Source organism: Acomys minous (assembly GCF_964271855.1).
Source record: "Acomys minous genome assembly, chromosome: 14".
Classification (NCBI taxonomy): domain Eukaryota; kingdom Metazoa; phylum Chordata; class Mammalia; order Rodentia; family Muridae; genus Acomys; species Acomys minous.
The window spans coordinates 6,347,728-6,370,310 of NC_140496.1; the positions used below are offsets into that span (position 1 = coordinate 6,347,728).

General features: G+C 55.7%; 1 protein-coding gene across 3 annotated transcripts in view; it reads right to left on the reverse strand.

The window, feature by feature from the left end:
* Positions 1–22,583, reverse strand: part of ZFPM1 (zinc finger protein, FOG family member 1) — a 57,525-nt gene that overhangs the window by 25,194 nt on the left and 9,748 nt on the right. For all 3 annotated transcript variants that reach the window (XM_084756901.1, XM_084756899.1, XM_084756900.1), the window contains exons 2-3: positions 8,928–9,050; positions 6,112–6,261 (exon numbers count right to left, since the gene is read on the reverse strand). In XM_084756901.1, the coding sequence (XP_084613027.1) occupies positions 6,112–6,261; positions 8,928–9,036 (259 nt within the window). In that variant the 5' untranslated portion in view covers positions 9,037–9,050. The remainder of the gene's footprint in view (positions 1–6,111; positions 6,262–8,927; positions 9,051–22,583) is intronic.

Genomic DNA, 22,583 nt, shown 5'->3' on the forward strand with positions numbered 1-22,583 from the left:
AGTCAGCCGGACACAGTCCAGATAACAAGCTACTGCTCCATGGGAGGGAGGGGTCCCCATCTCTTGCTTCCCTGGGACCCTTTGCAGGAGATCTGGCCAGGGCTTCCCACAGGAAACGGCCAACAACACCTCGCAGCAGCAGCCCCTTCCACCCCAAGACCCTGGGATGCCCCAACTCTGATCTGTTCTCTTAGGCAGCTGATCAAATGCCCCGGACATCTTTCAGCATCTCCACTGTGCAGCCAAGACTTTGGAGACTGGGTGTGGTTTGGAGGTGAAGTGCTGTCCTAGTATGTTTGGGAGCTGGGAGTCTATCTCTAGCGCCAGGACAAGACAAGGTCAACGGCTCATAACCTGGACCCTGACCCGTCTGTGCCCTGCACTATCTCTCCCCATGCTCACCCTAGCCCCAAGGCTCCATCGCACCATGACCCCAATGCCTCAGGACTTTTGCACATTCCAGACCCCTGCCTGAATGCCTCCCTCCATCCTAATTATCAGCTTAGAGATGGGGTCCCTCTCCAGTGCTGGCCACCTGCTCTCCCACTTGGCCTTGACACTTAGGCTGACTGACACTGCTCAGGGACACACACTGGCCTGGTACATGGCCAGCCTTCCTGGCCCTGCCCCCAGGAGCTGGGATGGGCTGACTGTTCATAATAGATCCTGGAAAGAGTTCTGGGCTCCAAGAAACTCCTGGGTGGAAGAGACACAGTCCTGTTTACCCTTTCTTGCCTCTATATCCTGCCCTAGGTGGGCAGCCTGGCTCTGGGCTCCCTCAGGCCAGGACCGTGGGGTCAGCGAGCTCCCTGATCTCAGCTGTAAGGAACCACAGGGCTCCCGTCCCTGCTCTGCTTGGGTTCTGGAGCCAGGAGCAAGGCAGATTTTCAGGTCCCAAGGACCACGTGCTCCAGTAAGGATTCTACACTCACTTCCTCCCCACAATGTGCGTGGGAAGATGTTGCCTCAATCCTGCCAGCTTGCTCCTCTACCACATCCTCACCAGGCCTCAGGATGCTGTCAGACCTTGACGTAGCACCTTGTATGGGGAAGCTGCCCCACTCTCATGTTTTGTTTTGTTTGTTTTGTTTTTCAAGACAGGGTTTCTCTGTGTAGCCTTGGCTATACTGAACTCTCTTTGAAGACCAGGCTGGCCTCGAACTCACAGAGATCCGCCTGCCTCTGCCTCCCGAGTGCTGGGATTAAAGGAGTGCACTACCACCCTAGGCTGCGTGGAGCTTGTTCTGGTCCCCGCTCTCTGAGAGCAGGATCCAGGAGCAGAGTCGAGGCAGACCATAAAGGGAAGGGCAAGAGGACATCAGGGTGACGTGAGAAGGCTATACTCAGCACACCAGTACCATGTGAATGTGCTAGGTAGCCCAGGACCACCCCATCAATCACTCTGATGCTGCAGGAGAGCTGCCTAAACCCCTACAGGCTCACTGCCCTGAATCCATGTGAGGAAGCAAGCACAGTGGGCTTGAGGACCAACCCCAGCCTGGCCTTCTGGGAGGGTCTCTACAGAGTCCGGCCTGCAGAGGTGGGGGTCAGGGACAAGACACTCAGCGGGGAGGGGGTGCTGTAGAGAGACAGATGGAGTGCCATTCTGTTGGCACAGGTACACGTCACACAGCTGGTGTACTGATGCCATGCATGCAACCTTTGGGGGACCTGGGAAGGCCATGGTCCCTCTGTATGCCAGATCCCCCAGTTTTCTATGGAGTCTTTTGGAAGGAACTGAGTGGCCTGCCAATTCCTTTGCTGAGGCCCACCCTGGAGGGATCCCCAGGAAGAGGGCCCCACACTGTGATACCTGACAGACAGGAGCCTCAGGGCCTGGCCTGTCTGCTCCTTTCAGCCACTTGCTCAAGACCATGCCAGGGGGGCCGGAGGTCCAGAGGGCCTGACAGGGCGGGTGTGTTTGTAAGTCATGTCCTCCTGACTTTAAGGGAAGGTGATAGAAGGAGGATGACATCGGGTGGCACGGAGCACAGGGACAGGTCCCCACATCCCATGGCAAGGCAGCCATGCAAGGTTTCAGATCCTATTTCTGAGCCATCTGCAATGGCTGGGTTTGAAACTCCCATCACTCTTGCACACAAGGTCATTTTAGACTCCCTCTCTCTCTAATTTTCCGAGCAAGAATTCAGCCAAGAGCCCCGGGAAGCCAGGCATGGGGCTCAGCAAGGGCATCCCTGAGCCTTGTACACAACCAACCTGAACGGTCTGCAGCCCATCAGGCCCGGGTGTGTCCCTGCTGTGCCTCAGGGGTACATAACCCCTCCTGCTCCAATCCCTCCTATCTTCCCCTCACCTGTGGGGCTGAGACCCAAACCCACAGGGCTGCAGCCCCCTTCCGACTCTACTCTCTCTTGGCTCATACATTGCTAAACTCCAAGTCCTCTGGGCCTTTGCATGGCTGTTCCTTTCTTGTAGGCATCCCCCCTCTGGCATCTCCAAACCCTCAGACATGGAGACACAGCATGCCTTAGACAAAGGCCTACCCAGGTCTCTCTCATCCTGCTGAGCACTGTGGGCTTTTGTCATGTGTGCTCTAGATGTACTGTCCTGGCACTGTCCTTGGGTTTTATAATCTACATGGGGCTACCCATCCTCACTGCTCAGAAAACAGGGCTGAGACCACACTGTGGGGTCACTGCAAAGCGGGACTCTGGGCAGTGCGTGGCCATCAGAGCTGCAACAGGACATCGCCCATTGTGTTGCGCAAAGTCAGCTGCTGGAGCGGTTTCTGAACTTGCTTGCACCCCTGTGTGAGGGAAGCCAGCTGCCCAGTAGGTGACAAGTTGGAGGGCCACAGCAACTCTGCTCATCCCTATTTTAAAGAATATGAAACCGAGGTCCAGAGGTCATTGGTCCACCCACAGCCACTCAGCAAAGCTGGGCTCCTGCCCCTCACAGCAGCAGCACTGAAGAACAGAGTGGCCAGTATCTGGCAAGACAGAACTCACGACGAAACGCCATTGTGCACTACTTAGACTTCGGAACGCTACAGTCACCGAGTACCATGTCGGGGCAGGGGGAAGCTAGAGCAGTGACAGAGGCAGGAGACTACAGGAGACCATGACAGTGACGGTGATTTACGGGCCTTGGGGCTGCACTCTACTTGGGTCTGTAGCAGTCACTGGGATGCCCAGCATGGGAACTTGGGGGGGCAAGTTGGGGTTTCTTGGGGTTCTTTTTCTATTTGTGTGTGCATGTGCGTGTGTGTACGTGTGTGTGCATGCATGTGTGTGTGTATGTGTGCATGTATGTGTGCATGCCCAAGGGTGATTCTGGGAGTCATCCTTGCTCCCTCTTCCACCTTATTCACCTAGGCAGGGTCTCTCAAGCAGAGGTCATTAATTATGGCCAGGACTACCAGCTACCTTGCCCTGGGGATCCTCTGTCTCCGTCTGAAACTCCAGGCGGGCTGCTAGTCCACTGGCATTTACAGGAAGCAGCGGCCCTCGTGCGCATGTTCGAGGCAAACACTTTAATCACCAAGCCTTCCTGAAGGGCTTTTCTTCATCTGCTCTAGGCCTGGGCCATTAGGAGATGAGCTGTCTCATGCATGCACAGCTGTTATGAAGAAGCAGTAAGGTCAGGCTCCGTGACAGCCACTTTCTAGGGCCTGTTTAAGTCCGGACTCATCTAGAGAGGAGTGTGCTGAGTGCCCCCAGCCCTGAACTCTCGCCTCTGTCATGGTCCAGTGCTCACCTCAGGCACAGCAGATAGGGAAAGGCTCAGGGACTTCCTGAGCCAGACAAAGCCAGAGGAAGACCCAGAGTCAAAGCTAGCTCTATACCTTCTCTCCAGAGAGGGACAGTAGAAGACACTTCTCAGGCAGTGTCCCTGGGACAGGTAGGGTGACTGCTGGGACCTGCTGGAGGGGTGGGGGTGGGGCTACAGACCAGAGGTCAGGAAGAGTCACAGGCAACCAACAAGGCAAAAGTGGCCACTTGGTCTGTCATCAGACTGGGCACTGCCTTCAGGCCTTAACCCTGCAACCCCATCACAGGCTTGGGCGGCCCTGGAGATAAGAGCCCCCTGCGCCTCTCCAGCAGCTTCCCCACTGGGTGATAAGCACAGCCTGTGCGGGAGCTGATAGGCAATGGCTACCACGGCGGTTGGCCAGCGGCCACTTATCAACCCCATCGCTGCCCACTGCACAGAAATTCCTATCTGTGGGAGCTGATAGGGCAGTGCCTGGCCCCTGAGGATGCAAATAACTTGGGAAGTCGGGGTGCACCCTGACCCCAAACCACAGCCCATGGGGTATGGCCTTCATGGGGGGCAGGGCAGGCTGTAAGCTTCTCCATCTAAGAAAAGGAGTGGATAAGGCCAGTGGGTAATCCACACTGTTGTAGATGACCTCATATCTGGACCTCTGTTGTGAGATACAGTCCCTAGTCAGTGATGTGGCCTGCCTTTCCTTGCCCTATGTTGAAGTGGGTGTAACACTGTGCTGGCCCTATGAGGGTGATGTGAGGACCATCCATGCCTTCAGTGTGCTTAGTAGCCACTGAGGTGCATAGACACACAGGATCCTGCCATGCCCAGCAGGTAGTGTCCACTTCATACTTGTGGACATGGATCTGAGACCCACATGGGCTCCTGGTGAGCAGTTAGTCCTCACAGACCCTCTTCTAGATGGAGAAACTGAGTCAGCACAGGGGATAGAAGCTGGGTAGTCTGAGAACACAAGGCTCTTCCCAGCTCCGTGGCTTTGGGCAGTGGCCTGTAAGTGGAAGAGGCTCTGGTGCTCACGTGATCTAGCGCGATTACTCTCACCATGGTACTAAGATCTTGGGGACACTGGTCTCTACTGAGATGGGACCCTAGTTCAGTGCCCAACTCCCACCAGGCACTCCAGAAGCAGTGGGCATCCTTGCCATATACTTCTGCGAGGTCACCTTGAGCCCTGTGAGGTGTGCTGAGCAGATGACGTTCTAAGGGGTGGCAGAAGTGACTGCGCTGGGACAACCAGCCATGCGGCATACTATGAATGGACTCAATTTCCACACGGGGTGCAGGTCCCATTTCTGGGGCCATCTAGGTCACCCCTCTTTCTCTGGCCTCAGGCTGTTACTCCAGTGTGCACCCCCCTAGCCGTACCTGCCACTCATTTCCTTTTGCATTGGTAGCAGACATCACCAATCGACCCCTGCACTCCTCTAATGCCTCAGGACCCCACCGAAATGTCCATCTGCTCCGTTAAGAGTCCATTTCTAACCCTTTCCAATTTGGTTCCCAAGTTCCCCAGAAGAGGGGACAGAGTCTCTGCCCTGGCAAAAGCCTTCTCTGATCCCTCAGCAAGACAAGACCCTTGACGTGTCTTCTATCTGCAGGAGTCTGGTTGTGATCAATACCGACGTATTGATACTCAGTAACTGTGAGCACATCTGCCGCCCACCCACGTGCTCAGCATCCATCACCTCCTCCTTCACTGAGGACCACTTATCCCACCTCTCCTACTTGCTCTGCACAGTGGCTCTCAGCCCTCAGTAAGATCCCTGGAAACCTCTGCCCCCCCCACCCCCCGCTCCCCCTGTGCTCCTGGCATCTGCTTATCAGAAGCCAAGGGTACCATGACTGCCATATGCTGGGACCTGTGAAGTCTGTGACCAGCAGCACACACTGCCTGAAGATGTGCCAAGGCCTGGCTGGCTTGTGGGGCAGACGGTAACCAGGAACCTCATATGAGCTGCAGCCCCCAGGAAGAGCAGGTCTCCAGCTCAGACAGACCTCAGCCCATCTGGACACTAGTCAGCTTGGGACATAGTCCCAAGCATCTGCCTCAGACCAGCAGCTCCAGACACATCCTCTAGACGCCCCCTCCGGGCGCCTGTTCCTGCTGTCATCTCTCAGTCCTCACTGCCAGCCATACCAGACCCCTCTAAATGCTTCTGTCTACACTACAGGCTCTGGGCATGAGCATGCTAGAAACCAACTCAGATCACATTGCTTGGGCCAACTACACAGACCTGTGCGCCAGTGGTCTCCAAGGACCCAAGATCCCGGAATAGCCTAGTCCCCAGCTGCCCCAGAAGGCTGTAACAAGACTGCCCTGGGGTCACAGCACTGCTGGACTGGGCTAGTCAGCCTGGTTACCTGGCCCACTCCAGGGATTAGCCAGGGCTGCCTCTTCTTCTTTTTCCTCCTTCTCTTCATCCTGGGGCCTCATCTCCAACTCCTGCCCCTCCATATCCTCAGGATCTTCAGGGGACTCAAGGGGTGCTGGCACTGTCGGTGGACTCACATCTGTAGAGAGGAAAACACTGTCACATCCTTGCTGGGCTAGCTTGTGACAAGGAGGGAAACTGAGGCCAAGGGGCACCCAGTCACCTGCCCTCCTGCCCTATCTAACACTCCAGGTTGCCTCTTAGCCTTGTAAAGCCCTCAGCCCCTGCTGATATAGCAGTAACAATGGTTCTTAGCTGCTGCCTGTCATAGCCCAGTGCCCACCCAGTGCACCTAGGCCTGTGGCTTCTGGCTCACTGGTCTCTGCAACAGCTGGGCCCCTCCACCAGCCCCGCACCCAATTCTAGCCCAAAGGGCATGTTTGCCTTCCTGGCAGGGCCAGATAACCAGTGTGGCCCCCGATCGATGAGCTCCTGTAAAGCCCCCTGGGTGACGTCATGGGACCAGCAGATTATTAATACCGCGATAAGGGCTGTGATTAACATCAAATAAATCAATCCCATGGTATAAAAGTCCTATTATTTTTGGCTATAAATCAAAGTGGCTGGCATCTGAGCTCCAGCCACCGAGAGGAGCCGCGCTGGACCCGCCTGAACGTCAGATACGCTCTTGAGCCGTTATCGCGCCCATCACCGTGTTATCACGGCCGCCGGTGCCAGGTGCAGGCCTGGCTGTTTGTCCCAGATCCTTCCCGGGCCCCACCCGCCTACCCCCTCAGCAGGCCCAGGTCCCCAATCAGATAAAGGCCAGCTCCCCGGGAAGCCATGGGTCAAAGTCCAGCAGCCGCCAGTCACTTGCCCTTTGGCAGCTCGGCCACGGGCTCGCATTAGTGCAGCTCCTGATGGTAGCACTGATGGCGAGGGCGATAAGGTGGCAGCCTCTGAGAATGGCACCTGCTCTCCCGGAGGCCACCCAGTAGAAACAACTGAGGCGGAGAGGTGGTCTAGGCCCAGCCACAGCTTCACCTCTCAGTACTGTATGCCAGGGAAAGCAGAGAAAACAGTAAGCACTGAATACGGTCCTGACTGGAGCCTGGCCTGGCACCTGCCACCTCACTCCTGGGGCAGTGTCCTTGGGGAGCTGAGCGTGATGGGACTCAGAGCTTGACCCCTAGAACGGTTGCCATGGAAAGGCCAGAATCTCAGGCTGGGTGCTGGGCTTGGAATGGAAAGGGAAGGAGGAGGACCCCGGCCAGAATTTGTTCAATCGGGGACCCGGATACACGGGCAGGGTGCACAGCGAGGAGCCCTCAGGGATGAAGGACTGCCTGGAAGATCTGTTCCCCATTCAGACTCCTGAAGGTCTCTCTGATGTCCCCCTCTGTCCTCCCTGTCATCCCCTCCCTGTCATCTGTGTTGTCCTGCCATCATAATCCTCTTCCTCCTTCTCCTGCATACTGTGTGGGGTGTGTGTGTGTGTGTGTGTGTGTGTGTGTGTGTGTGTGTGTGCGCGCGTGCACACCTCATCATGTGTGGTGGTGGAGAACAACCTTGGAGGTCCTGCCTTAGATGTTTGCTACCTTGTTTTTTGAGACACTGTCTGTCACTGGCCTAGGACACACCAATCAGGCCAGGCTGGCCAGGGACACACTGTGCCCATCTTCCCAGGGTTGGGATCATAAGAGGCAGCACATGCCTGGATTTTACAGAGATGCCAAGGCTCAAATCAGGGCCTGAGGCCTGTGTGGCAAGCATGTTGCTGACTGAGCTATTTGCCCAGGCCTGCTGTCCTCTTTGCCGTCCCCATCTACCCTCTCTCTGTTGTCCATCCTCTGCCATCCGCCGTGCCTCTCCGCCTCCCTATACACTTGCTGGCACCAGAATACCAGCCCCACTTCGCGTACAGCACAGGCGGCTCCTTGCAGATCTCTGCTTAAGGTTTCCACCTGCCTCTCCTTCACTCCTGACCATGTCACACCAGCTGACCATCCTCCCAAGTGGCCCAATAGCTACACTGTCCAATCAGAGGCTGTCGAGCAAAGCTGGGGTGTGGCTCGATGGTACAGTGCTTGCCTAGCCCTGCCTGAGGTCGTGGGTTTAATTCCCAGCACTGGGATAGGGGTGGGAAGAGGCCAGTGGGGACTAATTCAGACTCCACAAAGACCAGCAGATATGGAATGGCTGCAGGTGGCGCAAAGGCTCATGGGTACAGAGCAGAGTGCTCCTGAAGCTCAAAGCTGCAGACTCACAGGCAGATAGCGCCCAGGATACCTGGGTCAGGATGCAGGTATCCCTTGGGTACCCCAGAGCACACAGCCATCCCTCTTGAACTCAGTGGCTGTTAAAACACAGGCATGGTGCTGGCCTCTTTGTGTCCCTCATCCCAGGACCTCAGGGGGGCATCTGAAGTCTCACTGCCCTACATCCTGCACCTGGCCTCCTAGAGTTTGGGTAGTAAGGGGGGGTCTCCTTCTGTGGCCTGTCCTTAGCTCTTCAGAAATGCACTGACCTGGAAAACTTCAACCAGGAGGTCCAGTAGAGTCTGAGGAGGTCATGTGGATGAAAAAAAAATGGGGTGATGTGACAGTGGGGTGAGGCTAAACCCAGACCGAGGTCAGATCCTTGTTGGGCTGTGGGCCTGAGGCTGGACCTCAAACTCTTCCAGCACACTCCACCTCCTCCCTAGCCCCCCAGCCCCCCCAGCTGGAGGGCACCAGGCACTGGCTGCCTGCTGAGGCCTTCTGTCCTCCCATGCGCTCTAGGCAGGATGTTGATCTGCATACTCACCTACTCTAGGTGGACTCGGAGGCTCCTCTATGGCTGGAGGCTCTGGGGCTGCAGCTTCCTGCTCCATGGGGACTTGGTCCATGGCCTGGGCTTCCTCTCCAGCCTCCATGTCTCTGAGGGAACCTGTGGACATGAGCCCCAGGAAATCACGAGGTGCTTCTGGATAAGGCCACAACATGCCACACATGCTCAGCCTTGGTGGCTGGGTAGAGGGGGTAGCGGGGACAAGGGCAGGGCCAGCCACCTACTGAGACAAAGGCTATGACACCTTCTGAGTCCCCTGGCACTGAGCATGTGAGCTTCACCCTGTGTTTATTCCCACCCCACAATGATCCCTAAGCTCTGGGGTCACTTGATACATGTTCTATTGGGGCCCTTTGTGCTGTCTGTCCCTCCCCAGGTATTGGACAACCTTCTTGCCATGACAAAAGTCTCAGCCCTTCCCAACCACACACCATCGACAGAAATCAACACAGGGTCCTCTGGGCTCAGGTGGCCTACCTGCCTCACAGCCTCACACATAGACTCACAGGGCCACACAGCAGACATGTCTGTGTCTGCTTCTGGCTTCCTGCAGGAAAAACTCTCAAGTCCCATCCGTCAAGCCACCCCACACTGGGGTCTGGTCCAGAGTTCCCCAAGGGAGAGTTCTTGTGCTCACTACACTGGGCAAAGACATGACGGAAACAAACATGGCGGATGCACGATTCATGGACGGGGTCATGATGGCAGGTACCCTTCACAGTGTGGGCTGGGCATCCACCTTGCACTGGGAGATGGCAGGTTGGCATAAGCGCCCTCGAGGTTCTGTGTAGAATCCCAGAGTTCCCAAGCACTGGTTAGGAGTGATGCAATCGATGAGGTCATTCCAGGAATCAGGATGCTGACGGGAACAGAGAACTGAGGCCTGGCTGAAACCCTCACATAGCCGGGGGGGGGGTGGGGGAGGGTGGGGGGGGTGGATCTAGTTCATGCTCTTTCAGCCACACTTTCCAGGGGACACCTGTCCTGTCATTTTGTGGCCCCTGGGGAGGGGAAGAGCCTGAGTCTTGGCCACACCCACTGGCATGGGAGGGGCCTGAGTCTCACAGCAGCGAGGCCTCAGGGCACTAGAGAAAATAAACCAAAAGGCATGTGTCTGAGTGCCTGAGGACACCTGAGGGTAAGGTGTCTGCCCCAGGGCGGAGGAGGCGGCAGAAGGCATGCAAAGGCCATCTTTGGGGTTTTTTTTTTTTCCATCTTTGGGTTTTGATTTTGTCTTTCAGACAGGGGTTCGTGCATTCCAGGCTGGCCTTGAACTTACTGTGTCAGTGGTTCTCAGCCTGTGGGTCACAATCCCTTTGGTTTTGTGTGTGTGTGTGGGGGGGGTGTTGAATGACCTTTTCACAGGGGTCCCCTAAGACCATCAGAAGGCAGAACATCAACTCATAACAGTAGCAAAATTATAGTTATGAAATAGAATGAAAATAATTTTATGGCGGGGGTGTGTGTGTGTCACCATAACACAAGGAACTGCATTAAAGGGTTGCAGCATTAGGAAGGGTGGGAACCACTGGGCTATGTAGTAGAGGCTCCTCCCTCTACCTCCTGAGTGCGGTTGCAATTATAGGCATGCACCGCCACACCGGGTGCATCCAGCCAGGGCTTTGTGTGTGCTGGACAAGTGCTCTAGCAACTGAGCAACAGTCTTTGCCACTTGACAGCCATTTCTGGACACAGGCCGGTATCTTCAGGCAGGGGGCATGGGGTGGACTAGGACGCACCCCTTCGATGCTTAGGGGTTCCCAGCCTTTTACAGCTAATGTAACCTGCCTTACCCCAGAATTGTGGCTCGGGATGCGCCTTCTCAGGAGGAATGGGGGTTCTGTGGGAGACCCGCAGGCTTGTGATAGGGCCATCGCTGTCAATATGTGTCAGCTTGCACCCAATACGGAAGCACTGTGGGGTCCATGGTGATCGTCACGTCAATGGTATGGGGGCCCATGAGGATGGAGCAGAGGCCAGGCTGGGACCAGGTGGCCAGAGCAGTCTTTCAGATGGAGTGGGGTGGGGGTGGGGCAGATTTCTGTGTCTGAAGGACCACGGTAGCTATATGCCAGACACACTACCGCGGTCAATACCATCCTGCTCACCCTGGCCTCAGATGGCCACACACCATTCTAGGGTGCAGGGAGGTCTCACTGGACACTGCCTGTGGCTCCTGGGGGGCAGGAAAATAAAAAGAACCAGGAACCAGGAACCTTGTTCCTAAACCAGGAACAAGGACAAGTGCAGGGGGTGAGACGAAGAAATGTGATGACCTGCAACGGTGTGTAGTGGGCAGGAGTGAAAGCTAACAGTCAGGCAGAGTCCCGCCACGGTTCCCTCTGAGGTCTGCAAAGGAGGGAGTCCATGTTTAACCTGGGGCACTGACGTGCCATCACAAGTCTCAGGATGGGGTTTCCTAGCTGCAGATCTGTGGGTGCTAGTTCTAGACCCAGCCTCCCAGAATCTGTCCCAGCCGTATTGCTAAAAAAGGAGGGTGACATGCAGGCCTCAGGCCTTTCAGAAACAGGGCGAAGGCTCACAGTGGCAGACTCAGGGCAGGGTGCACACATGCTTTGGCTCTTAGAACCTTGTACCAGAGCTGGAAAACAGTGCTGTGGCAGAGGCCCACCCCAAGCTGAGCCACTGTTCAGAATGCTGGACACTGTCCTGCCTAGGCCCATGCACTTCCCTCTGTAGGGCTCCATGCCTCCCCAGGGGCAGGAAGGCACCTGCAGTCTCAGTTGCCTGTCTCGGCAAATGTTCTCAGGAGCTCTGGGACTGAGACGGGCCAACGAAGGGCACGAGCTGAAGCCTCCGTCTCCAGTAACATCGCAGAGCCCGACCTGGTGCCCACCCAGGTGGATCTCCCACACCCAGGCGCCTGGAGCTGGGATGTTCCTCCATTTACAAGAACAAAGGCGAGCACTCCTCACAAAGCCTTGCGGATGAGCGTGGAGAAAGAAGCCTGGCTGCAAGGCGGCTCGCTCTGATGTTGTTAATTCAGTTCCAGAACAATTAAAATGGCTCTGATAATGCAAGAGACAACCACTACTGGCAAACAGAATGAGCCCTCAGATGCGCTGTGACACTCCTGCCTGAGGCGGCTATGGCTTTCTGAGCCCTCGGTTGGCTCTGATGGAGCCTAAGCTGGCAGTGGGCCCTCTGGTACACCTAGACCAGTGAAGGCTATGGAGCGCAGGAAAGGGGGAATGTGGCATTTTAGGACAGGGGTAACCTCGAACCATGGCTGGACACCATCCCTCCCCAGGATGTCCTATGCTTAGGGTCCCTTTGGGGGAACCTCACTGTCCCCAACTAGACAGAATGACAGATAAAAACCGTCCTTGCTCTGTGACCTTGGGCAAACTATTCTACCTCTCTGTACACTGTCTCCTCAGCTACAAATGGAAATGACCACAGCTGCAGTGTCCCAGGACAGCTTGCCAGCACTATCAGAGCGCAGCTTAGCATGCTGGGGGACAGTGCTCTGCAAACACTAGCTGTCCCTGGTTACTGGGCCAGGAGACGGGGAAAGTGGTTATTAAACACAAACTGTGCAAGAAGGGGCCTTGGCTCAGAATTTCACAAATGTCCTTCCTTAGCCCCTCCCACTGACATAGCCTCGAGAGGTCATCTTCTGGCCCTGACTCAGATGGGGAAAGTAAGGCACAGAGGGTTCATGATGGGTTAGATCTCGGTATGTAAAGGTAATACAGATTACGTAATGTGAGCCAGACTGGGTGCCTGGGAGCGCGGGCAAAGAAAAGTGAGGGTGTGGAGTGGCGAACCTGAGGCCAGTCCTATCTAAAGTCATAAGCAGCCAATCGGTCCCCTCTTCAGAGGGAAGTCTGGGTCACACCCACTTCATAGATGGGTTAAACTGAGGCCCATGCAACTAAGGCAGAACAGGACACCCATGACCCTCAAGGAAAAGACAGGTGGATGCCACAAGGAGAGGAAGGAACTTGGACCACATCCAGACCTGACCAGCCAAGGATGCCTCCTCAGCACACCCAGGCTGAAGCTGGTCCTGTCGCCTGGCTACTGTCCAGGTTGGAGAGGTCTGAGTACGAGACTGCGCTTCTCAGTGGCATCCACAGGCCACCATGGTGGTCACCCACAGCCAGGGCAGCACCGGGAGCAGCCCCCATCGTGCCCCGAGCCCCTTGGTTATCACAAGGAGCAGACGCCCAAGCGCCCATCCGTCTCCTGCTCATTAAGCCGGACGCCGCTTGGGAATGAAAACATAATAGCTATTTGATTGGGGGTGAGATATTTTGCATATTGGCTCGGAGCTGATAGCGGAATTTCATCAACTCCCTTTTTCATGCTTTAAAACTGAATTATGGAGACAGGCTCTGTGTGGCAGGCTGATGCCCACTGCCTTCCAAGTCCCCCGTCCATGTGAGGAGGACGAGTGCAGTCCTCTCCCGGCTTTGCTGAGCAGCACTGAAGTGGGGGGTGGGGAGGGCTGGCCATTTTGTGACCACCATATAGAAGTCACTGCAGGTCCTGGGAGAAGGACTGAACCCCTCACACAGTCTGTGTCCCCCAGGCAACATGGAGGGGTGTCCTTGGTCCAGGTAGGACGCTGGTCATGGGTGAGCCCCCTGCAGACTACCACGTGGGAATGGGAACCCCTGTAAGAGTCACAGCAGCACCCACCCCACCTTTCCAACCCCAGCTGGAGTCACCAGAGCCCACTGGAGCCTGCCTGGCATGGGGTCCTTCCTTAGGGTCACCCTGAGATTCTTTCCTCCCTTCTTACAGATGTGACAAAGACGATCTCAACAGCTGCCTGCCCATCCTGGGCCAACAGATCTCAGAGAACAGGCAGCTCATCCCGACACAGCTATCTCATCCACTTTCACACTTACTGATCCCCTCCCCAAACCTTTCCCATGCCCTTGTGCCAGACTCAGGACCAGGAGCCGGAGACAAAGCTTCTGAACTTCTTTTCCCCAAAGGAAAGTGAGGTGCCAATGTGTACGGCCAACAGGGAGAAGAGAGGTGCCGTGAGAGGAGGCTTCCTGGAGGAGGTGGCAAGGACTGACCAGAGAGGAGGCTCCATGTGGTTGGGGGCTGGTGGGGGGTGGGAGAGGAGCAGGGAAAAAGCAGCACGGGGCCAGGGACAAGCAAGGCAGGACCATTTCCTCACAGAAAATGAGGACAGCCTCTTGTGGAGGCCAGAGTCCACACAGCCATATGGGATAGTGGCTGGGAGCGCAGCTGGGTCTATTGTGACAACTGCTGTCCCTTGCAGGGCTGGGGTGGGGGGTGCCAACAGGAGGACTAGGAAGCCCCCCCCCCACCTTAGTTGGTAGAGCCTCCTCACTTCACTGGAATGGCTTGGCACTGCCAGGAGGGAGACCCTGGCCTCCAGCAGGACCCAGCTGCCAGATAAGGCCCTGATAGCAGAGAGAAAATAGCAACAGATACAGACTTTCCCACCACTGGGCAGCGGGCAGCTAGGGCCATGGTGGGGACAGACAGGCGGCAAGATAGCCCTGCCCTCTCTGAGGGGCTGAATTTAGGGTGCTTAGCATCACAAGACTCAGCCCAGTGGGGATTATGACCATACAGTCTAAGGGCCTGTATCTCAGGTCCAAGTTCCGAAGCCTTACTACTTGGCTAGCCTACTCGTCACTCTGACAGTAGGTCCTGGTCAGCAGGACTAGATGGAACCCAGGCCCCATCTACATAGGCGTTCTAATCTAGCCAATCCTAGGGCACGGAGACTGAGGTACACAGCATCCAGAGCTGTAGCCCAGGACATAGTCCAAGCTCCTCAGACAGGCTTGGCTTCACTTTCAGTTCTTTTATTTTTTTTTAAATTATTTATTTTTATTTTATGTGCATTGGTGTTTTGCCGGCATGTATGTCTGTATGAGGGTGTCAGATCTTAGAGTTATAGACAGTAGTCAGCTGCCATGTGGGCGCCGGGAATTGAACCCGGGTCCTTTGGAAGAGCAGTCAGTGCTCTCAGCCGCTGAGCCATCTCTCCAGCCCCTCCCTTTCATTTCTAATAGCTGATACCCCAGTCAAAAAGCACCGAGAGGGGCGTGTTGAGGAACCTTGGAGAAAGCTCAGGCCCTGTTGCCTCAGGATCATCTCAGGCCACATTATGTACACACAGCGCTGTGGGGTAGGGCTCTCACAGTTGAGTCCCCCTCACCTCCAGCCATACTCCTTGGACACGGCCCAAAGCTGTCCTACCAGTGAAGGAAGGTCCAGACCCCTCAGCATATGCCCAGTTTACATGCTTTCCACATAGGGCGTCTGTCACCAGTGCCCAAACCTGTCCTTGACTGGCTGCTGAGCTCCCCACTGCCCGCCCTCAGCCTATCTGAGGACTCTTCTCCTTCAGAGTCCCCACACCCGGTGAGGTGGTCTGTCTCCTCCTGGACACCAGCTTATCACAGTTCCACACTACAAGTTCAGAGACCCTTGTGGCCCTCAAGGCTTAGTAGGTGTTCAGTGTGCCCAAGAAGGGCAAAGGGCCACTTGAAGCTCAGTGTTGGCCTCAACCCTGACCTCAAGGCCAACCTCAACTTGGGATGCCACTGGGGAGGTGCCGAAGAGACAGTTCAACAGTGCTGGTTGAAATGGGGATGCGGCAGGAAGGACACCGTCACAGAGAGCCAGGAGGGGCCGCTGCCTACAACTGGGCTGGCCAGATAGCATTGCTTGTTCACCTGAGCACATATGCTGCTTGAGGAAGGCAAAGTATGTCTGCCTTCTGGGGTTCCCAGTGATCACAGTCAAACTGGGGCTGAGTTTACCATCTTGGAGTCTGTGACTGGGACATTAATGCTGTTCACTGCGTGAGTGGCATGGGGGTTAAACAGTACACTTTGTTTCTTGCCCACAGACCCTAGGGTGGGGAGCTCACTTCTCTCTCTGGGGAGTCAGAGTCCTATGACCATCCATGTCTTGCCTGATTCTTTCCACTCTGTTTTGGTCTTGGGTGGCTGACCTACTGACTGCTTCCGTGCCTGGCAGTGAGCATCAGGAGGGCCTACTTCAGTTGGCATGGACGTGGAGGAGCTCAGGACATCTTGGAAGGTGATACACACTTTCCTTAGTCACTGGGCAGGCAGTCTGACGGAGGCACCACGCAGGGGAATCAAGACCCACATTCCAGTACACAGGGGCCCAGACTGACCTCAGCATCCAAACACTAGAAAGATCCTATTGAGGTATGATTCACATACAGTAAAATACAGGCTTTCCCCATGTCTTGGCTTTTAAAGGCATGGATCTTTACTGAAAAAAGAAAAACAAAAACAAAAACAAAAACAAAAACCGGGTGTGAGTGGGTGACATGTAGTCTAGATAAAACGCAGAGCTCTGCATGACGCTGTCTCGTGAAAAGAGACACGCTCCGGTGACCTGGGATCAAACTGGTTCCAAAAACTCTCAAAGGAGTCACTGAAAATGTCTGCCATCAGTCACCTTCTCTTGTCTACCCCCGGCAGCCCAGGGTTCACACAGCTGTGAACCTACCCAGGGTGTGTGCTGCCTGGCGCTCTCCCCCACTGGGAAATTTGTTCCACTCTTGTTTCCAACCCTCATGTGGGTTGGACATGACGCAGTGGGCAGAACATGGTAGGCTCCACTGCCCTGAGTTGCCCTGGCTGGTCCGGTGTGGAGTTGAGTGGCCCTGTGGAAGCCTCCGGGAACCTGAGCGCCCCAGGCATGGGCTTCAAGAGGCTTCACATGCTAACAGTGACCTGAGGCAGTGCCAAGACCTCTGGCCCGGCCCTTGGCATGAGGAAGGGCTGCTGGATCTCTGAGCATTCTAACTCCAATGGTCTTGCCTCTTATTTGCTCTCCACTTTGGTGCTACCCTGCTTTAAGTATGGGAACTAGGCACCGAGAGGGAAGGCCTCTTTCCTGCCCTCCCCAATCCCGGGTCAAGGTGATAGGAAGCAGGGATGGATTTGCCTAGAGTTACTGAGTAGGATTCAGACACAGGTCCACAAGGCTTCCAGAACTAAGGTCTTGCTGCTCCCCTTGTGGGGCCTCTGTTTCCCTCCCTAATCCCTCCTCCTCCTCCTCCCCTCTGCTTCTGACCACACCTGGCCCTGTGTCTCTTCCTAGAACCACAGTCTCCCTCTGTTTTGTGGGGGTGTCCCCTGCCCCCTCCTGGGTGTACTGTTAACCTTTGGATAACCTCCTTCAGCCCAGATCCCCGCGCACACACGCACATTGGCCTCAACCGCTCACTTGGGTCTGTCAGAGCCTTTCCAGCAGCACCGTGCAGGAATGTAGATTTCATGAACAGATGAAGAAACTGAGGCAGAAAGCAGCCATCCTAGCCACAACCTGGCTTGATGGTAGTTGCTAGCACCGCTACTCAGGGACATACATTATGGGGACCTAGCTGGGCTGCCAGGTCTGGGGACCCACACCTGACTTTGCAGAGCCCTGGTGAAGAGGGCGTGGAGAGGCTCTGGAGGGATCAGGACATTCCAGGCAGGGTCCGTCTCTGGCTGGGGGCTGACTGTGCAGACAGGAGATGGCATTCAGTCTGGGATAGAGCAGAGATGTAGGCCTCTGTACCTCGGGAGGGGTGGCTCAGTCCACAGGGGGTGTGGGGGTACTGGGGCTTCTCAGAGGAGGTGGCTAAAGTGAGAACACCCCGGCGGGGGGGGGGGCACTCAGGTAGTATGTACTGGAAGACCTAGGCTGGGGATGGGGCAAATAGAGTTCCAGCTGAGCTCCAAGGGCTAAAGGCCTGGGAGGGAGCGGAGGTTTAGTTGGGGTACAGTGAGCAGCACCGCCATGCCCCAAGCCTAGGACTTGTCAAAGGTGGGGTGTGTCTACTGGGCTCTTGCTCCCTGAGGTTTCAACAGCTATCTCTGTGAGCTCCCTCAGGATCTTCCCCTTGGCCTGAGCCTGTTTCCTCTCTCTGGACAGATCCAACCAGCAAGCTGGTCCCCAACCTGTCCCCAGGGACAGGGGCCTGGGTAGGGCACAGGCTGAGAGAAAAAGAAGCTAGGAGGAGGGAAGAGGGCCGGGGGCCTGAGAAAGCCCAGCCTGGCTGATAGAGAGAGATTGGTTTCAGCCGGAGCCTCGGGCCTGCCAAGTCCACATCCTATCTGCGGCCTGCGCTTACTCAACATTCATCACAGCTGAACTCGGAAACTTTATCAACGCTAAAGGTTGGCGCCATCTCTAGGCCCAGCCACTCCCGTCCCTCCCCTCGATGGGCCTGATAGCCACTGATAGATTACACAAGATTGTTTCACTCCGGGAACCCGCTTCTGGGGGAGGGGCTGCATGGGGGAGGGCCCAGGATGCCACAGGGGCTGGAGTTGTGGGCCCCCGCCCCTGAGGATGGTCATCGCACTGGGGGGAGGGGGAGGCTGCCCTGTGCTAGGATGGGGGTCTGGGGCTGTTGAGGCTGTGTGCCAGGTAGGGGCGGCTGAGGCCACGGCTTAGGGCCTGGAGCGAAAGAGAAGGAAACAAACCGGTGGAGATGGGCGCTGAGGCCTGGCGTGATCCTTTCTCTAGATGCCTGATAAGAGCTGAGCGATGTGAGCAGGTTTCACTAATGGAGCCGTCGCTGAGTGGCACACGGGTCAGAGGAATGGAGGCAGATGGCTGCTCGGCAGGGGATGGCTCCTGTGTGACAAGCCTTCCACTCAGCAGGCTGGGCTGGGCCCACCAGGCACAGCACAGTGCTCTGAGCACTTAGCCCACACCCACTGTGAACCCCATCCTCTTAGTGCTCTTCTCACACATGAGGGCTTGTGTTAATGGTCTTTCACATCCTTACCAACACCATCAGTGCCCGGCTCTGTATCAGAGTGCTCGGTTAATCCCTCAGGACTTCTCAGACTAACCTGACTCCTAGTTCCTTTCCTCCTTCCTTCCTTTTCCTCCCAAGACAAGCAAGGCTGATCTAGAAACCGTGCAGGTAGCTTTTATCCAGCAATATACACCCTGTTCTTTTGAGGGAGGGTGGAGCTGCCCAAGTGAGACAGGCCCTTTGGCTGACACTGCGTGGCGGCCTGGAAGGCCTTGTGATGGGATAGTACAGGCGTGTGCTTCTTCTGACCCTCGCACAGTTTATAAAAACAGGTGACAGAGACCCAGAGTGTGGGGGCCAGGACTGAGGTCAGGAGGTCACTCCTGAGTCTTCCTCCCTTAGGGGTGGACTCTCCACCGCTCTCCAGTGGACCCTGACCCACCACGGGTTTTTTTTGTTTGTTTTGTTTTGTTTTGTTTCTTGGTTTTTCCAGACAGGGTTTCTCTGTGTAGCCTTGGCTGTCCTGGACTCACTTTGTAGACCAGGCTGGCCTCGAACTCACAGCGATCCACCTGCCTCTGCCTCTCGAGTGCTGGGATTAAAGGTGTGCGCCACCACCGCCCGCCCGGCTGTCCCACCACTATTTTACACTTACATGTTAAACAAAACAAAACACCCATACTTGTGGTTGTCAGGTTAGAGGCTTGACGGTGCTGAGGGAGCCAGTGATCTCCACCCCCCCCCCCACTGTAACTATGGGTCCAATTCTGCAATATAATACATTGAGGGGTAGAGAGGACTAGAGGCAAGATCAGGGTCCCACCTCTAAAGGCTCTGAAAAGAACAGGTATGGAACGGGCAACTCTAGAATGGCCCCATGATACTAGTGGGAATCAAGAGGCCTGGGGCAGAGCAGGGGTCCAGGGACTGGGTGTCTCCCCCCCACCCCCTTTTTTTCAGATTAGGAAACTGAGGTGTCCTCACCAGAGCCTGGGGACAGAGTCCTGGCCAACAAGGTTCCTAGCGAGTCACTGGGGAGCAGGGGCATGGGTAGGGTCTGCAGGGAGATATGAGAAAGCTGCCAGCCTTTACTGTCTGTCTCACCTCCCCATTTGCGGCTGGCACGGGAGCTGACTGCACTGTTTGTGGAGTGCCTAGGTCCTGGTGCCTGAGGGTGTGAGGTCAGCAGAGGTTTCTCAAAGGCTAGCCTGTCCAAGGCAAATACGAGGTTCCTGAAAAAGGCTCAGAAGCCTTGGAAGACTTACATCCTGTGGGTCTAGGATGGACAGGTACACACTCTCAACTTAAGGCAGGGCACCACCTCCTCCTTGGAACGCTAGCCAATCCCTGAGTCTCAAGTCTTCTCATTTGCACGCTCTATCTTCATTGGCTGCTGGTAGGGGTTGGACAGTGGTGGGAGGGACGCATGCTCTAGGGGCGGGGTCTCAGCGGTGCTGCTCTTAGGAGCCCAGGAAGTAGAGAAAGTGGATAGAGCTTTGGAGTTTTCAGGGGGAGGCAAGGGTGGGACTGGGCCTTGGGGGCGTTCTGGGAAGTGTTAGATTCTGGGTGACCCGAGAGAGATTCAGGCAGAAGAAACTTTATGGGGAAGGCTGGCCCTACCCAGGCCTCCCTAAACCTATCTTCGGCAACTTAAATCCATCCTGAGCACCTCAGAGGGAAGAAACTGAAACCAAGGTCACACAGCCGGTAGGCGAGACGTGCCGTGCCGTGGGCTCTCTCCCACCCCTAGGCACCCACTCCCGGACAACTCCATCCCAGCCGCCATGTCTCCGAATGGACCATTTGGGTCTTCCTTTTGCAAAATGACAAGGGAGCCTCAACTTTCACTATAGATTTCAGGGCCATCTCTCCTGGCAGCCCTGAGTTGGGCCATGGGCTTGGCAATATGTGTAAGTCTGCAACGCTTTTGTTCCTGGCATTTGGAGGGGTGAGATAAGGGGAAAGAACCGCGAGCGAGCAGGCAGATAGATGGGGCGATATCGGCTCCTCCACGCATGGCGCCTATCGCTCTTTTTATCAAGGTTCCCTTTCTTTCTTCTTTTTGTTGGGGGCCTGGGAGGGCGGAACACACCCACCCCATTCCCTCCCACACCCGTGGAGCTTAAGGAGGAGGCCTCTCTCTTCCGGGCACCAGGCAGAAAGGCTCTGAGAAGAACCCAGGAGGGTGGGGGTCCCATTGTCTGCCAGGATTCCAGGGTTTCCAAGCTCTGTCTCACCAGCTCCTCACAAGGACCTGAAAGGACACTCACTGATGTGTGAGGTAGCCAGACCCAGTGAAGTGACCAAGGTCACACAGCCAGGGCAGGATGGAGCTGAGAGCCCTTCTGTACTTCTCTGGCCTGGAGGCCAGCAGCCTGATTAGGATGTGGTGGGCACAGCTATTGGGTGTGGGGCCAGAGAATATGGATGGAGGTTCTGAGGAGCAGGCCCAGGACTGCAGGGCAATCTTAGCACCCATAACCCTGTTTTACATACAGATAAGGAAACTGAGGCTTAGAGTAGGGAGATACTTGAAGGGTGAGGAGCAGGCTGGACCCTAACCCCCTCTCACATCCCTGAGCTGGGTGGCACAGTGTGTGAATCCTGTGACACTCCAGGTATGAACTTGGTGGTGGGGATAATGACCCAGGATGACAAAGATAACCCTTCTAAAATCATCCAGGCAGCGGTAGTCAGAAACCCTGAGCCTGACACCTCAGCAAGGACTCCTGTGGGAGCTGTTTGTGCAAGAGGGATACAGTAGTGCCCAGAGGCAACATGTCTCAGCATCCGCAGCAATGAGACTATAGGCATACACTACCACATCTGGCTCCTTTCTATGAGGGCCTAAGTGATCTGAACTCGGGTCCCCACACTTGCGTGCAGAGCACATTACTACTGACCGAGTTGTCTCTCCAGCCCCTCAAACCAACTTTCTCACTGAAGGAGCCTATTTTGTGAGGGGAAATGGAATGATTACAAGCAATAAGCAAGAGTAAAGACACACCAATTTAGCCAGGCATGGTAGCGCACACCTTTAACCCCAGCACTTGGGAGGCAGAGCCAGGAGAGTCTCTGAGTTCAAGGCTAGCCAGGCCAGTGTGCATTGATCCATGGATGGAGCTGGGTAACCCTGAGCATTTGCCCTCTCTGTGTCCACGGCGTCCCTCTGAGGTGGAAGGATCAGGCCCCTTTATAAACATGGGGGTCGGGGTGGGGAATGGGAGTATAGCTGCAAATACCTCAGAATCTCCAGGTAGATGGGACACTCAGATCCGGACAGAACCTCTGGGTCAGAGTGCCCTGTGTGGTGTGACCTAAGTCATTAGAAGAGAAGTGAGGGACAATGGGAAGACTCGATACCACAGACAGGATAAGCTCAAGCGCGTACACAGCTCAGTCAAGACAGCTGTCCTCAGCATGGCCGTTACTGGGGTCATTATACCTGGGGAGACCCATGACCACACAGGAAAGCCCCTGCCCTCCTCAGGCCGTCCCATCTCTGGGATTCCAGAGTTGCAGTTCTCAGGAATGCTTTCTGTATACACAGGACAGGGAAAAGAGCGGAGTGCCCCCACTGCCCTGGGCCCAGCAGGGTTTTCTGCCAGTGTGGCCAGCTTGGCCCCAGCCACCACCCCAAGGGCTGACAGACCTTGGTTTCTCTTCTCACACAGCAGGTGCCTCACTCCCCCATGGCTGCCTTACCTGTCCCTCAGCAGGAGGATTAGCCTGGCGCAGCCCTAATCTTGGCGCATCACACCATCAGCGAGGATCTCGGATCAGCTGAAGGAGGCAGCTTTATCCAGACAAGCTTGCAATGGCACCCGAGTCCCATCTGGGTGCTGCCTGTCACGAGTGGCAGCTGGGCCGAG